Source organism: Squalius cephalus (genome assembly GCF_949319135.1).
Source record: "Squalius cephalus genome assembly, chromosome: 3".
Taxonomy (NCBI): domain Eukaryota; kingdom Metazoa; phylum Chordata; class Actinopteri; order Cypriniformes; family Leuciscidae; genus Squalius; species Squalius cephalus.
This window is the reverse complement of record NC_137124.1, coordinates 34,989,673-35,007,706: the sequence shown is the minus strand read 5'-3', so window position 1 is coordinate 35,007,706 and position 18,034 is coordinate 34,989,673. Positions and strand designations below refer to the sequence as shown.

The window sequence follows — 18,034 nt, the reverse complement described above, 5'->3', positions numbered from 1 at the left end:
GATTTTAAAAAAACGAGTCTTGGTTAAAGAGTTATAAGTCGTGAACCAAGCCAATCAGCTATGAGGTGAATCACACCACTGCAAACTTTGATATGAAGACAAACATTTTTTGAAAATCCAACAAAAATACAAAGGTAGAAGACTGTGTACTTAACAGCTTCAGTGAGGGAAAGAACTACAATCCCATGAAGTACTGTGAACCGCATAATCATAATGAAGCATAATGGAGAAATATAAAACTACATTTTACAAATGTTTATTTTTTTTAATACATTTATATTTATATGTGTCCCGGGCTTAACATTACCTTCTTGCAAAGTTCAGCTCCAACACTGATCAAACACAACTGAAGCAGCTAATTAAGATCTTCAGGTGCGCTAGATAATTAGGTGTGTTGGATCAGGGTTGGATCTGAACTCTTCTGGTAGGTAGATCTCCTGGAATGTTGTAAATATGTCATGTAATGTTACATTAACCTCAAAGCCATTCAATGACCATAAACTTGTTAGACATCTAGAAACTCTAGAGAACTCTAGAGAGGAGCATTTTGCTAAATCTATGCGCTGTATTGCATATTTATTGTATTTTTACTTAACATGTTCTTCAATATTTAATGTATGTTTAAATAAATACATTTTATGATGACAGCCACTATTTAAATGCTTATATTTAAAAAAAAAATGAGTAGAAACATTATTATGCCATTAAAAAGTTATAATCAGGCTTGACATTAACACTCCAGGTGCGGCTGGATTTCAGCAGTGGCGTGTTACGCAGTCCTACTAGCCACTTTGACGGCTTGAATTTTTTAAAATATAATATATACATTTTCAATTGTAGTCTTTTAAAGCTATCTGAAATGATAAACTAAGTGCCAAGGAAGTGTTGTCAAAAATATCGTTTTTCGATACATTTTGATACTGAAATATCTGAAATGCTATCAATGCTAATTTTCTGCAGAATGGATACACGAAACTAGTTGCGCTTTCTCGCTCTCTCATCTCTCCGACAGCGAGTCACACACAAACCCGCCTCCCCTCACTCATTCGTTTCGTTTTCTACGGATGAATATTGTTGCTGTTACAGGGCTTGAATTACGGCGGGGGATTGCGCATATTGTTCCTGCAGATTTTGTGCTCACACCCAAAGTGTGCGCACATAAAGCTGCCTCTCAGTATTAAATTGAGTTCTTTTGCTGAGTTGCTAGTGACTTTGGAAAACCACAACAACCTGTAATATTATAGTAATGTACTAACTTGTTGGCTCTAATTGGCTCCCTGTATTAGTTTACAGAATTAGTTGAGACATTTTTTCCCCTTAAATTTGCCATGTACTGTACCTGATAAATCGCAATCAATCAATATCGAATGAAATTTAAACGAAATCGTAATTTAATTGAATCGTAAAATTTTTCAGTTCCCAGCCCTACAAGCAGAGTGTTTTCATGGTAAAAGTTTAGTGATTGCTTGATTGTCGAACACGACCGACTGAATGGATTCTTTACTATAAGCGAGTCTCTTTTGAACTTCATTGAACGAATGTGCGTGTGCCACTCAAACCAGCCACAGATAAAGGAGCAAACAATCATCTAATTCAGACTGTACTTTGTGGTTTGATAATGTAAATGCTGTTTGGTGATCATGCAACATCAAAGTCATGTGTCAGAGGTGAAAATATGAAAGTTATAAAGTTTTTTTTAAGTTTCTTTCTTATTATGCAAACTACATGTTATAATTTCTAGAAAACAATGAAAAACAGAGAAAATACAAATATTTACAGAGTACTAATTGCCGAAAATAATGCTGTGCGAACCATTTATGTTAAATTTGGTCTGAAAAATCGTTTGGAAGGAGATCTGGAATTTTGAGTCTGGAAAAGTCTGGAATTTTTAAATGGAAAATGTGTACGAAGTAGGAACCCTGAGTTGAAGATTTGGCAAACGAGCAGCAGTTCATAGGGGTGTTTCAGGGTGAGTGAGTTTCAGACAGCGGCTTCCTGTAGAGAGGTGATTCAGCTCAGTCTGTTGCTGTGTCTAATTTCGTAGGCTGCATCCTCCTTGGGTCGCATTTGTCGGCTGCTTTTGAGGCTGATTCATTTCAGTAAACTGACCCCTACATTCCAAAGTCATTAAGAAGTTACAACAATTTATGCTTCACTAGGAATAAGTCAATTTTATAATGGTTACTGTTCTGAAATAAGACAACCTTTATGATGTATGCGGCTGACAAAAGCTTTCGAAATGAGACACGGCTTTTGCGTGTCTGTGGCACCTGATCATGGAGGTCGTCCTGCACTGAATTCCTCCTCTGCAGCTGAGCATGTAATGGAGCATTTGGCTACTGCACGCTGTGAAATGCTCTCCTTCTCGTGCCAGGGCTTTTCCTGTCATTATCTTTCTGCCATAATCCAATCTTTTTTGATGCATTTTTAATGCTTATATGAGACGAAATGTAGTTCTTTTAGTTTTTGCTGTCACAATGAAATGCTGCTGGGTAGAAGGTGTGTCTGTGCCTTTCTCGGATATTAGTCAAGATATTTCAATATGGTCAGATAAGCTCCACCACTGATTTGCCTGTTCTCTGCCCATCTGAACTGGTCCAGACAAAGGTGTACAGCTGGTTGTTTCATGGCACACTCTGTTTATAGTGAGAAACATATGTTGTGGTCACAGTTTGTGGCCTTTTGGAACAAGCAAACAATGCTAAGGCCAATTGTTGTCTTAATATGTGTGAACATTCTGAACAAAGTTGAGCTAGTCACATTTTCTTGGTCTAGTTTTAGTCAAAATAATACTGCTATGTTTTCAGATCAACTGAAGTGTTTACATGACATTTTAGAAGACATGTTATTGCTTAATCTAACTGCAGTCAAAGTCCAAGTAAGCCTACATTTGCTCAAAAAGGAAACTATAAAACTATAAAATTGTTATAATTTACTGACATAATCTGTCATTCCAGATCCATAAGACTTTGGTTAATCTTCGAAACACAACACGAGTTGATTTTATTTTCGCTGTTTTTGCCTTTATTTCGATAGGATAGTATCGAGAACTGACAGGTAACTTAAGTGGGAGAGATATAGCCCTTCATTGAATGTCAAAATCTCTTCATTTGAACAAATTTGCTCTTCAAAGTTGAACAAAAGTCTTATGGGTTTGGAATGAGTAAATGATGAGAGAATTTTCATTTTGGTTGAATATGCCTTTAATATCTAAGGGAACTTCTAACCCTTTAAAGGATAATTTGTGTAAGTTTCTTAGTGAGAAAAAACTGAGTAAAGTATTCTATGTAAAATAATTTATTATTTATTTTATGTATATTACATCATTCAGATTTTGCAGGGGAAACTTATGAGCATAATTGCAACTGTCTGTAACTCAAATGCTGGAGCAGTGGTGTTAAGGACTCCCTCTAAAGGCTCCTCCCCCTCGTTCAGTGCTGTGCTGTGATTGGTGGAGTAACTGTCTAGGACTTTGCCTTTGAAGTTTTTTTTAATGTGTGAGGAAGTGACTGTTTGTGGTCTGCAGCTGTGAGGCGGCTCAAGAACCAAAGGGGTAAAAAAGTGCAGTTAATGCATTAAGAATCGTTGAGTCACATTCAAAATGATGTTTACTGATAACACATTTACTGATAAGTGATTCTCAGTTATTAATATGTTTATCCTGTGATTTTATCTTCTTTTTTTTCTTTATTTATGTTCAGTTTTTTTTCTAAAACAGTTACTTTACTGTTTCTGACTAACTTTTTTTTTTTGAGGCTGTGCCTTTAAGACTCCTATATAATGCCCTCTTCTCATATGACATGTGGAACAGTGCTTACTGATGGGGTTACAGATGTGTTGTCTTATCCAATATTCAGTTGTTTTTAACTACCCCATCCTTTAATAACAATCTCTTTGCAAAGTAGGGATGTAATGGTTCAAATTTCTCATGGTTTGGTTTGTATCATGGTTTTAGGGTCACAGTTTTGGTACGGTTCAGTGTTAGGTTCAGGGGGAAAAACGGACTACTGTCAATTTTTTTTTTAAGAAAATAAGAACAAATAATCAAACTACAAGAAATAGCACAAATACAATAGAGCAAAGATACAAATAAAATAAACAGTGCTTTTCATGTTTTTCAGGTAGGTCTAACAGTAGTTTTCAGGTACAGATTTTAATACAGAAATTAATAATCAATGTCGTTGTCATGAAAATGTGGAGGGATTTCTGACTTCATAGATCTAAATATGTTCTTCTTGGACTGGAGAGGACGTTTTTCCGTTCTTAGTCACAGTAATGTTTCATAGTACTTCTAGGGCTGGGAAATATAGGTAAACATTTATATCTCAATATTTTTCCAAATTTTTGATGGTAATGGATATGTATAGATATTTTTGCTCTTGAAAAATGTAAAAAGGTGATATTCCCCCTCCTAAGTGAAAAATATAGAACAGTTAATGTTACAAAGTACACGTTGTTTACTGCAAAATCAAGAGTTAAAAAATTATAATTTGGACATAGTGATCACTTACTGCTCTTTACTAAGTGAACACAAAAGGAACATTTTAAAATCATATTTACAAATACGAGAGCGTTTGAAGCAGATGCATATCAGCTAGTCGTGAGATGGAAAAAGGGAAGAGAATTTGGCTTACTCTCTTAAAGCTAGGGTAGGTAATCCTGTTCAGAAACACTTTTTTTTATACTGGGTGAAATGGTCCTTCCATCCTGAGAGTAGTCAATACATTATGTGTTCAGAAAAAAGAATGAAAACAATCAGACCTCTGTAGCAGCTGCAGGACAGTAAAAACTCTGACCAATCACTGCCACTCGGTCCGAGTGTAAAGAACCAATCAGATGCCTTCAGAGCCAGGAGGAGTGTCTTAGCAGTGTCAATCAAGTTCGCGTACGCGCTGATCGCCCCTCTCTTGCACAGCGCGTACCGTCATTCAAAATCAAGATTGCCGGTGTGCCGAGCAGCTGTGCTAATGGCGGACAAACAACCAAAACTACCAATTTCTCGAGTGGACCCTGCTCATACAACAAAGACAGGTAAACGGGAAAAGACCGATGACGATAAACAAGCCCGTCGGAGCCCATTGACTCAGTGTTAAAACTCTAGCCGCATAACATACAGATAAAATGTCACGCACTGTGCAAAGCAACAATTGAAACCTTCTAATTCACTGGCTTGTCATGTTGCTAAAATAATGTACTAGCAAACCTTATTTAGCATTACATATCGCTAGAATAATTATTTACATAGCCTACTGCAACGTTAGTTACCGTTATGTTTAGAGATGCACCGATTGATCGGCTGGTGACCGGAATTGGCCGATTTTCACATGATCGGCCGTAACCGGCGACCGGCCGGTCAATCTGACAAATGCCGATTTTATGCCGGTCAAATGCACTCGGGCGCCGCATGATTAACATCGCGCAACATCAGCATCACACGGAGCACATGTAGAAAACCTCGTGAATTACGTCCGTTTAGACCACAAGCGCGTATTTTTTTTCGGCATGCATGTTAATCAATGAGTGCATTCGCAACGGAAGCAGGAGCAGCGCGAGGAGTGAAGCGGGTGTTTCGGCGCCGAGTCTATTTGCTGCACTGCTCACGCTCAATTAAAGGGAAAGCATACTTTTGATGGAAAATAGCCTAAATAGGGTTTCACAAAAAAAGTGCCCAAAACGCACAGAATTTGCGTGTTTTAACAAGAACTGGAGTAGGCTATGTCAGAAAAGAAAACAAAGACTAATATTTATAGAAAATGTACCCATTTAAACTTGTTTTATTATTCAGTTTGTACAAGTGATTGCAATAGGCCTGTGTGTGTGTGCTTTGAGATCTTTATACTGCAAGGCTATATTTATTTTATTTTTTATTTATATATTATTTTATTGCCATTCCCTGTTTTCATACAGACGTTTCGTTTGCTAAATACATATAAAATTATTGGATATTGAATGTGAAAAGGAAATGGTTTTTCCACAACACTGCACTTTAGATGTGTGTGAACTATGCAAATTGTAAAATGTTCTATTACAGAAATGATATAAAATAAATATTTGTGTGTGCTGTAAAGTGGTTAGAAAAAATGAAATCGGAATCGGCTAAAATCGGTATCGGCAGGTCAAACTTAATGAAAAATCGGAAATCGGAATCGGCCCAGAAAATTGTAATCGGTGCATCTCTAGTTATGTTATCTTACTAGCTATTTATAACTCATAGAAAGAGTGCAACGTTATAAAGTTACATTACATGTATTGCATAATACGTAATGATTTGAGGACCAAGTTTGTAGTCAAAGTATGGGCAGGCCAGTCAATGTAAAGCATTTCATCCCTACCAGTGAATGTGCCATAACCTTTTTATCCGTCGTCATCGGTGACCCTGCATGTTTACTAGCCTGCACGTTCACGGCAGGCTCCGCTGTGGGGGGAACTTTACATAACAAAATACATGTTTAACAGCTAGTAGGCCTAACGTTATATGTTATGAATCTTACACGAAATTCATCTTCATCACAGTGCAACTAATGGAAATGGAAAAACGTGTATCAATGCAACCTGTTTTTAGCTTTGCCTTATAGTTATAACTAGCTCGTTAGCGAATCAAAAAATATATATTTTAAACTTTACCAATATCGATATGATAGCTTGATAGTGAGTAGGCTACTAAAATACATCTTATTTGTTTATATTCATAATGACAAAGTTAGATTTTTTTATTACATGTGATTCTGACATGATGCTACATGCACTGCTCCTTCCTCTCCGCTCGTCTCAGGTAAATAATGCGTCTTCCAGCTCAGCTGTCGGAGTCGCGCGTTCATGTGTTTTGGGGGCGTGGCTTTGGAAGGACCCTAGAAGGGAGAGGGTGGACTGAATGGAAATAACGAGCTGTCTTTAAAACAGTCGTTAGAGGTCTACATACACTCGATTTTTATACTTTCTTTTTCAGAATACTTACATTTTAATTATGTATTGATATATACATAAAGTTTAAACAAATTTGAAAAATAAGTTTTTTAGACCATTCTTACCTACCCCAGCTTTAATGAATTAACTTTTAACATCACAATATTCCCTAATCATATATAGTCAGGAAAACGATCGCAGTAATATCACTAATATTAATCATCTAGCCCAGGGTCCTGGAGGGCCACTGTCCTGCAGAGTTTGCTCCAACTAGCCTCAACATGCCTGCCTGGAAGATTCTAGTATGCCTAGTAAGACCTCTATTAACTGGTTCAGTTGTGTTTAATTGGGAGCTGAACTGTCGGGGGACTAAACACCCCTGATCTATCCATAGTTGAAACTTTAATTTCAAAAGATCAAGGAAAATATGAGGACAAGTTGATTCAATGTTCTCACGGTATGACCCCTTAAATATTTTTCTTGGAGTTACATAACCGGAGCGGGAAGCCTCTGTGTGTCTTCCTTGGGAGCTCACTCTCATCTCTTCTCTTCCTATTGGAATGACCTGTGAACTGTGTGCAGCTTTTGTCTTCCTGTGTCACTGAAAGGAAGTCTGTTGTTGTAGATACTGTTATACTTTCTCAGCTACAGTCTCAGTTTTTATTGGATTCAATTTGAAATGTCTCTATATTGTATGGTACAACTCATGAATAGTTTCATTTCTGTTAATGATAGAATTCAGGTTTTTTTTTTGTGTGGTTATATTCTCTGGCCCCATTAAAAGCATCGACTTTGGTGTGTCTCCTGTGTGTCTGTGTGTCCCTCATGAAGAACCATTGCAGTTTTTCAGATGAGAGAGGGAATGAAAGGAGGGTTGTTATGCTGCTGCTATGAATGTGTGTCCTGTGTGGACGTTCACAGATTAGTTAGAGAGCCTTTCTGTTGCTGCAGTTCATGCAGTGCAATAATGATAGCCGTTTTCACTTTCATGGAATAGATCACACCGAAATACATGTGGCAATAGAATCGTCATTGGCCAATTTGACCAATTTCTTGGTTTACCTGGCAGCTTTTGACATACTATAAAAGTAAATATATATTCCAAATCAAATCAGCTTTGATCTGATTGGCCATCTCGATTATTTTGACATTGACGAGCGCTTATACTGCTGAGGCAGACCAGCAGTTTGGTCATTTCTAATTATTGGGGAGACTCGTCCCCCTGAGTAGCCGCCTTTCCACTGTCGGGCCAGTGTGAGCCAGGGCTTTCAATGGGCTGGGCTGGGCTAATAATGAATTTATGTCAAAACTGTAACTTAGTCACACAGAAATAAAGTGGTATTTACTGTTATTCCTCAAAAGAAAGATGACACACGTACTTATTCAGTCGCATCTGTTTCTGTTTTTTTGTTGTCACAGGACAGTGTTTACATCACATTTATAAAGAATGATCATTTCTACAATTTTTCCACCAAAAATACGACCTGATAAGCTTTAGCACTCTCGCAGTGACAGTCCCACAGTTATATTTTAAGTCAGAGAAACAGAGGAAGGTCCCAAAAAAACAGAGTTGCTTTATTTTAATGCAGAGCTAAATATGGATATCAGACAGTCCGGTATAAAGAGATGATGAGACACACTGAGAGATAAAATAAATACACGATTGTGATAGCCTATATGATTTGTCTTGATTTCTTCAAGCGGCCGTATTTACCATGTTTACTATGGTAATGGTTAGCGCCTATATTTCTGCCTTATACAGTTATCAGAATCCACATCGGATCACAAACAGAAGTTATTTCAACTCAGGTAAACTCCGCCTCTGTTCGTAACCACTCCTCAAGCCCGAGTTGGCCCGCTTTGGACCGAGGTTGTCGGCAGGCCAAAAAACCCTGGCCATTGGCCCAGAGGAAGTCCCGACGAGGCCCGATCAAACCCCGGAAGTGACAGTGGAAACGCGACTAGCTCTGGCACGCACTAGCATGACCGCTTTGGTCCCGACAGTGGAAACGCGCCTAGTGTCTATGGTGGGCCTACAGCCCAGCCACAAAGACACTTCCACTACATTTAAGATTGTGTTGTTTGAATTTGCATGTTGGTAATGTTAAGTCAAAACATGAAGCAGCTTCTACAAAACTTTTTGCTCTTACCTGTGAAGTTGATTAAGCTCATAGTGTGTGACTATCTAGATATGAATTAAATCAGGCTAGTTTAAAATTACACCTCACTGTAATGAAAATCACCTGTAACAGCAATACCTAGAGAGATGATCTGGCAGATGTAAATTGTTCAGATCGTTATTTCATATTTGACTATTTGCATAATACCTTGCACTCTTTCACCTTTAAAACTGAATGCTGGAATTCGCATTTGTAGACTAGTACGTCTTTGCTTTGATTGGCCAGCTCAAACATTTTGACATTGATGAGTGCCACTAGACTGCTGAAGCTGACCAGCCTAAAAACGTTTTGCCATCCTAACAACAAACAGAGCAGTCACAGTGTGTAATGGAGGGTGGCAGAGCAGCATTGATAATATTGGGGGGTACATTTTGGTCATTTCGAATTATTGGGGGGAACTTGTCTTTGGTAACATCCATGTTGTTCTCATGGCCGCTTAAAATGCATCAAATAATTTAATATAGCTTATCCAAATTGTTTAGATTTTTATAATGCACATTATTTGTTTTTCCATCAACCCGGTTACCCCTGTACACAAAGCAGTGCTGCGCAACATTCTGTTTCTGATGCCCACAAGTTAATGAAAGGAAGTCGAACAGTATTTGGATGTTTTCAAATAGCCATTTAGATTTGTGTATTCACTGTGGTGTATATCTAGCCTGGTAATACCAAACTCTGCTACTTCGCTTTGCTTCATAGACAGAGTCTGGCATGGCATAATTGAAAAGCGTTTTCTTTCTCGCGGGGGGGGCGCTTGTCTGAAGTTTAAAATCATTGGTTACCCGTAAGCCAATCACATAACGTTTGGTTATGGCGTGTGTTATGCGCATGCTCAGCCGCATCTAACTTCCACTGTAAACGCATGTATGATGCGAAAACAAAATCATCGAGCGAAATACCGGAGTGAACATGGCATTGAACGACTTTTGCAGATTATGTGAAGTAAATCTACGCATCCACGGTACAATCAGCGTCTACGTCACGGCTCTCAGCCCGCCCTCTGTTCGTTGATTGGCCGGCTGTTTTCAGGCCGGAGGAAAACGGGGAAAACGGTCGCTATCTCAGACTGAGTACAGAAGCGAAATGAAATTGAGCGGAAGTACGAAGTCTGACGTAGTCAGGCTAGTGTATATCAGACATCATCACCATGTGCTTAAATACTTTAGATTTGTTTTCAGACTTATGCATTTTCACATTTTAATCTGGACTAAAACATACCAGCTTGGAAAATAGATCTTGATGATACTGGTTGAAAATGTTCTGAATCTGATACTTTACTATTGTTCTTTATAGATGTGTTCTCTTGGTACAAAAGAACACTACTATTAAAAGTGCAAAAGTAAATTCCTTATACAAAGATATTGTATGGCTTTATTTGGATGGCACAGTTGTATGGATTACTTTGATATTTTTTTGGGTCCTTTTTGACTGTCCCCTAGTCACGTTCTGCTTTCTTCTGAAGAACACAAAAGGGAGAACATCTGAAGTGATTCAGTTTTGGAGCAGCATGACATTTGAGTTGTTAATCTATGGGTAACTATGCCTTTAAGAAACGGACATAGCGAGTCTGCTGCTTTTCTAGAACAAACAGAATTAGCCTTTGCAAAGCAGACAACTAGCATTATGTAAATTACATGTAAATCGCATGGGAACTTTGCATCATCATCTATTGTTACGTCATCTATCTGACCCGCAAGTAGATGACAACCATAGCAGAGCAAGATATTTTGTTCTCCTTTTCAGAACCTGGTTTTTGTTTTTAACGTATGTTCCAGATGTTCAATATTTGACGTATGTTGTCGGGTTGTGTGGTTTCTTTTTGAAAACATTTCTTGGCCGCCTTGGAATGTTTATTTCAGCAGGTTGAAATGTACAGGAGAATGTTGTCAATGTGACGCGCATGACATAACCAGTTGGTATGTGGTATTTTGTTGGTCTTTGGACAAAACCCTGTTGTAATAAAGCCTCATAACAAATGAAAAAGAGAACAGGGTGTGCTAATGTGCTTATTTTCATAACATGAGGGCCACCTTTTGTACCGGTTCTTTTATATTTGACTTTGTATTTGAGTACATCCCCCAGAGGTTTAAACTATATAAAGGTATTCAAATGTGTTTGAAAACTCTGCCAAGCCGTACACATGCAATATAATGAGCAAGCCTAACACGATGACTCTATTGCATACTTATGCATTGCTTAGGTAGTTGTAACTTAGTAACTTGCATCGTGTACAGAAGTGTGCATTACCTTGCTGAATATAATGCCGTGTGTCTTTTGTGTTTCAGATGGATTGAAGCGTGTTTAAATGAGGATCTTCCGCCCACCACCGAGCTGGAGGAGGGCCTGAGGAACGGTGTGTATCTGGCCAAGCTGGGAAACTTCTTCGCTCCCAGTGTGGTCTCTATCAAAAGGATATATGACCGCGAACAAACACGTTACAAGGTAAGACTTAAGTTAAAAACCATTTTCACAAGCACTGATATGGAAAAAGCAGAAGGCATGGATTCACTTGTTGCTTCTTTGTCCCATTTGTAGGCCACTGGGCTCCATTTCAGACACACAGACAATATCATCCAATGGCTGAATGCAATGACAGATAAAGGCCTTCCTAAGGTGAGGAGTGTAGGTGGTGAACACGAGTCTGCATGGTTCTGTCATTTGCAGCATTTCTACGGCTTTATTGAGTCACTAACATGACAGAGCTTGCCTCTGATCTCCTTTCCCATGTTTGGAAACAATGCTGTATTCAATCTCATCAAAGTACATATACTTGTCTCTCCCTGTCAGATTTTCTATCCTGAGACAACAGACATCTACGACAGGAAGAACATGCCCCGCTGCATCTATTGCATACATGCTCTCAGGTACCTAGTGTGTCTCTGTGCTCATTCACAAATATGGGAAAAAAATATTTTTTATTTTTATTTTGTGTTGCAGTAGTTCTGCTGTGTTCATAATTGTAGAGCTTATCCAGTAACAAAATACTAGGGCACGCACGCAGCACTACAATTAAACATTCTCCTAAATAATTCTCTCATTTATCTAGCTCTGCTAAGTTTACATACACCACCGTTCAAAAGTTTGGTGTCAGTTTTTTCTTTTTATTCAGAAATGACGCATTAAATTGATAGTAAAGACATACTAAACATTTCATTTGAACTTTCTATTCATCAAAGAATTCTGAAAAAAATGTATCATGGTTTCCATAAAATATTAAGCCGCAAAACTGTTCTCAACATTCATAATAATAAATGTCTTGAGCAGCAAATCAGCATATTAGAATGATTTCTGAAGGATCATGTGACTGAAGACTGGAGTAATGACGCTGAAATTAAGTTTTGTTTATAATTAAAATAATTTTAATTCAAATAATTTGCATTTTTTTAAATGTATTACAATAGAAAAGTTATTTTAAATTGTAATATTTTACAGTATCAATGTACAATATCTTATATTTAAATCAAATAAAAGCAGCCTTGTTGAGCATAAGAGACTTCGTACCACCCAAACTTTTGAACAGCAGCAAATTAATACTTCTGTTTAGTGAATCATTTAGTTAGTCTGTTCATTCTCACACTTATAATTCATTTTAGTGAGCTAGTACATTCAGGGTTTCATGTAAATTAACCACTTCACTAAATCTCAAATCATGTGTAGATTTGATCTGCATCTACACTTCCTCATCTTGGATTTAATGAGTCAGAATTAATGAGGAAACCTGTTCTGATTTCTGTTGAGGCGCTTAACATGAGGCTAGAGAATCCTGCCATTTGTAACTCTCACATTCCTGCTCAATGCAGAATTGACACTGGGCCCAAAGGCCATAAATCTGGCCTTCAGAAACAGGAAATAACAGCATTTAGGGGGCGAGAATTTGGCAGAGGCCTGGCGTGGGGTGAGGGGTACTGAATCCTGTTGTGGGTCTCTATAGCAAATGTTGATGAAGGGATGTGGGTTAAACTTGAAAGTCATGCAGATAACATCTGACTCTCTTTTCAGTAGTGCCTTTTCCCGCACACACCTGAGGAATAGGATCGCTCTCCTCTGGGAAATGAGTTTCTCATGATCTCTTTCTGTTTTCTCTACAGCCTCTACCTGTTTAAACTTGGCCTTGCACCCCAGATTACAGACCTGTATGGCAAGGTCGCCTTCACAGGTGAGTCAGCTCGCTGTGGTATCAAACAAAAGCTTGAGTTTATACAATAACAGCTGGAAAAGCCCCTGTTCCTGGGAGCTGCGGTCAATGTGAAAATCATTATCAATTGTATGAGTGTTTCCTGCCATTTTGGCTTGCCCGAACTGCCTGCCAAGTCCATGAATGGAAAACATTATTTACCAGACCTATTGAGAACAATGTCCAGCCAATCACATTAAAGCGAGGAAAAACACACAGCCAAGATTACCTTCCAAAAGGTTACCATGCTTATTACAGCATGACATTGCAGTATTTATCCTGAGTCTATCCAGATACTTATTGTATAAAAAAATGAAAACAAACAGAATACTTTCCGCTGAGACAAATAATCCCATTTTTTGTGACTTGTGTGCTGAGTTTGTTTTTTGTCTTTTCAGAGGAGGAGATTAACAACATGAAGATTGAATTAGAGAAATACAACATTCAAATGCCATCATTCAGCAAAATTGGGGGGATTTTAGCTAACGAACTGTCAGTGGATGAAGCAGCCTGTGAGTATTGTTTCTGCTTTTAAAGTCGAATTCCTCTTTGCTCTTTGGCGCAACTCCTTCCCTTGTAAACATAAACAGCTAGACTTAACTTGCACAGCCAAGAGTTTAACAGCACAGTAATTACGATCTGTTTTACATTGAGAACAGCATTATTTTCTGTTGCAACGATTCAGTGCACGCTGCTGTTATCGCCATCAATGACGCCATTGACCATGGAGTCCCTGAGGGTACTCTAGCTGCCATGAGAAACCCAAACGCCATGTTACTGCAGATGGATGAAAGCGCTGCCCAGCAGTACCAGGACACCTTGTTCCAGGCCAAGACTGAGAAAGTGGCCAACTCCCGAAAGAGAGTACGAACTGCACTCTACTGTTCTTATTAAAAGATTTGTAATAGTTGGGTAACTAAGGTTGTATATCTCTGTCATTAAACCTAGCGGCCTGGCTAGCTAGACAGCATTTTAAGGCATCAGATGTAGGGATGTTCATTTAGTTTTTTCCCCCTAACCGACAACCGAAACTCGTTAACTGATCATTTAACCGTTAACCGACAAGATTGTTAAATTAGAGTGGATAAGTGTCTATGACCCATTAAAAATAACTAAATTTGATTTCGAGAGGTTTTGTTTTACATCACGCACCTGCAGCTCTTCTGTGAACGGAGAAAAACAGAATAAGAATATATGTATAAAAGGACTAAATACGCAAAATATAAATGACTGAAATAATTCACAGATTTACAAAACGAAAGAAAAAACTGTGCAACAAGTAGTTACCTATATGCGGAGTTTCGGTTCATTTTTATGATGCGCTCCAAAAACAAGGAGACTGAGACGGAAGAAAGAGCATCCTCTTGGTTTTCTTTATTTTACAAAAGCACAAATGTTTTGTTTTTATTGTGAGTATTTTATTGTGAGTATTTTAATTCAAGTGATTGCGCAGACGCCTCACGCGCACACACAACAAAGCCTATCAGCTCTTGTGAACATGACATCACAGCCTGTTCATTATCAAAATAAAATATAGTCAAACCAAACATACGAAAAGTTACACGCTTTATTTAAACAGTCCATAGTGCAATCTGTGCCGTTCAGTGTGAGCACCGCCCGACTGGGATGTTATGCCAAGCACATTTTTGCGCATGTGAAGGATGATGTTTCACATGGATATTGTAACGCGAGTGAAGTACAAAGCCTAGTTTACATAATAAATAATAGCTTAGCATCCAAATACATCGCGAATATGGAAACATCTGAATTTGTACCGAATGAGAGAGGTTATTTACGTGAGCCCAACGTCGGTTTCTGTTTCAGTTTCGCTTTAAATTAATGTTCTGAATACCATTAAATTTAAAGTATTTATTGTGGAGAGAGCTGTGTTTTTAATGTTTATAAACATTTCACTTTATTTAGGCCTGCTGGTATTTTACATGAATGTAATAAAATGCGACTTTTCAGATTTTTTTCCCCCCTCTCAAAAGCTCAATTTTATATGTGTGGCGTATTTTTTTTTTTTTTTTAATCAAGCAGCAAACATTTTCAAAATATCTAGAAAACTTACTTTCGAAATTCGGAATGTTTGTAAATGGTTAATTATGAGCATCCCTAATCAGAAGTGTGATGTGAAGGTTGTTCTAAATAGTAGGCTGCATAATCATTATATATTTATAATAAAAAATTCTGTCCACTATCTTGGATAAATTTAACTGAAATAACAAATTCTGGCCAAGCATGCACCCCTCATGATTCAAATTTGAAGCTTTGCAACAAGATCACTGAAATATATTCAAGACAGCAGACTGCCATAAACATGCTTACATTTTACTCAATAAAATGTATCAATAAAAATAGCGCCATTAAATACATAAATGTCCTTTTTTTTTTTTTAGCTTATCAACAATATGTCAGATTATATATTGGAATTAACTAAATGTAGAGCGCTATTTGTGTGGTGCAATCAGCTACAAAAATATTGACAATCGGTGTAATTTTATTATTATTAATATACTGTACCATTATAGTATAAAGTAGCTTTTTTCAGTTTTTATTTTAATTTAAGTTTTAGTAATTTTATTTTTTAATATTTCTAATTAGCTTGAATCTATTTTTGTTTAAGTTTTAATTGTACTTCAAACTCAGCTTATTTTATATCAGTTGCCAAGGCAACATTTCTAATATTTGTTAAAACGTAAGTTTCTTTTTTCTTTTTTTTCTTTTTCTAATTTTATTTCAGTTAATGAAAACTATACTTTTAGTTTTAGTTTAAGTTTACAATAACAACATTGTTGATAATCTATCTATTGTGTCATAGTATAAAGATAAAGATTTGAATGAAATGTGTATTTCTGTGGTATAGATTGGCGAGAATGCTGAGGCTGAAAGAGATGCTTACGATGAGCTGCTTACACAGGCTGAAATCCAGGGAAACATCAACAAAGTCAATCGTATGTTCCTCACCCATGTCTACATCCATCTCTCTGTGCTCTTCTGAAGTGAATGATGTTATCTGAGTTCTGTGCTTGTGCTGATTCTCAGTGTCCAAGGCCTTGAATTCGGCAGAACAGGCCCTGCTGGGCGAGGATGAGGACAAGCTGTATGACGCTCTCCGCACCCCTGCGTTAGGACTGCAGTCAGTGCAGGCTCAGAACAAGGGATGGTACCTCAAACAGCTGCTGGCCGATCGAGAGCAGAAGGAACAGGTAACAGGTTCTGCTCCTCGCAATGGTTTGCCACTTATAGTTTGGTCAACTTTTGTCAACGAGGTTCGATTTTGTCTCATGATGCCTTTAGAATTCTAAATATTGAATGCACTTGCATTATGTGCTGTCCCTTTTCAAGAGTTCAGGGACAGTTAGTCAGACTGCACATCTCTGACAAAGCCCAGAGCTCAACAGAAATATATGCTGGTCAAGATAACCATTAGCCTGACAAGCCAGACCCACATCAAGATGTTGGGTCTGGGAACACACCATTGGCAGGGCTCAATCCGAGGGGCGGGATAAACGGTTGTCTTCCCGCTGCACTCAATAGGACAGCGCTACAACCAACCAGAGCGTTTTCCGTTTTGACGGATCCGGTCAGCAAAACTCCGAACACATCTTCCTTTTTTAAGAATGACTTCAGTGCCGTTCTTTGTTCTTTTCTCAAAGAAAAGCTTAACTCCAAGTCTTCCAGAGTCAAAAGCTGATTCGAAAGACCGCTGTTTGCCAGCAGCAGCAGCTCTTCTTTGTTTTCAAGTAGCAGGGAATTCACACGGAACCGTCACAACTCTGCCGTCATTATGTTAAGCCCGCCCACCGACTCTGTACACGATGTGATTGGCCAGACTAGAGTTTGATTTTTCCAACTCGCAAGGCAACGGAGAGTTGCTAGACGACACTGGCTGCAAAATAAAATTTGCTGTCGCTAGGGTGCGTCTAGATTTCTTGGCTAGATAACCATAATAACAGCAATAAGAGTTCATTCCGCATAAAAATATCCTGTAATAATGGCACTGAGACATCTTTTTTTAAAATGCTTAGTTATTAGTGATTTCTGCTTCTTAATCCTAAACAAAACTCCAAAAAGGGTAAGCAAATTGTATATTGTAGATCAATTTTTTTTGTCTGCAAGAGTTTTTTTTTCCTGCAATATACAGAACCGTTAAAAAATGTGGTGTCCGTAAGAAGTCTACAGAGAAGAACAATTATATTATTTTGAAATATTTTTACAGTTTAAAATAAATTAATATATTGTATTTATATTTTTACTTTAGTCTTCAGTATCCTTCAGAAATCAATCTGATATGCTGATTTGCTGATCAAGAAACATTTCTTATTATGATTATTAATGTTGAAAACCGTTGTGCTGGTTAATATTTTTGTGGAAACTATGAAACATTTTCTCAGGATTCTTTTATGAATAGAAAGTTCAAAAGAACAGCATTTATTTGGAACGGAAATCTTTTGTAACATTGTAAAAGTCTTTAGTGTCACTTTTAATCATTTAATGCATCCTTGATGAATGAAAGTTATAATTTATTTTTCTTAAAAATCTTACTGACTCAAGCTTAGAACTGCAGTGTATGGCTTAATGTTTTTAAAAGTGAGTGGAAAAGATAAAAAAAAAAAAAAAAAAAACAGTTAATATTATTATCACTATCAGATGATAAATGTAAATTAGCCTCTATTTACGATGTTAAAATTTTGGTTATCTGTATTGGTCTCAGATTTCCTAATCATTGCACACTCCTATTAATGAAGTAACAATTCTTTACTGTACCACAACT

The 18,034-nt window shown here is 37.6% G+C and overlaps 1 protein-coding gene across 1 annotated transcript in view; it reads left to right on the top strand.

Annotated features, from left to right (window-relative positions):
* iqgap1 (IQ motif containing GTPase activating protein 1) overlaps nucleotides 1–18,034 on the top strand; it is a 50,296-nt gene that overhangs the window by 15,318 nt on the left and 16,944 nt on the right. Inside the window, exons 3-10 of the mRNA XM_079865133.1 lie at nucleotides 11,369–11,525; nucleotides 11,619–11,696; nucleotides 11,871–11,947; nucleotides 13,172–13,239; nucleotides 13,656–13,769; nucleotides 13,943–14,121; nucleotides 16,124–16,211; nucleotides 16,303–16,466. Of these exons, the coding sequence (XP_079721259.1) occupies nucleotides 11,369–11,525; nucleotides 11,619–11,696; nucleotides 11,871–11,947; nucleotides 13,172–13,239; nucleotides 13,656–13,769; nucleotides 13,943–14,121; nucleotides 16,124–16,211; nucleotides 16,303–16,466 (925 nt within the window). The remainder of the gene's footprint in view (nucleotides 1–11,368; nucleotides 11,526–11,618; nucleotides 11,697–11,870; nucleotides 11,948–13,171; nucleotides 13,240–13,655; nucleotides 13,770–13,942; nucleotides 14,122–16,123; nucleotides 16,212–16,302; nucleotides 16,467–18,034) is intronic.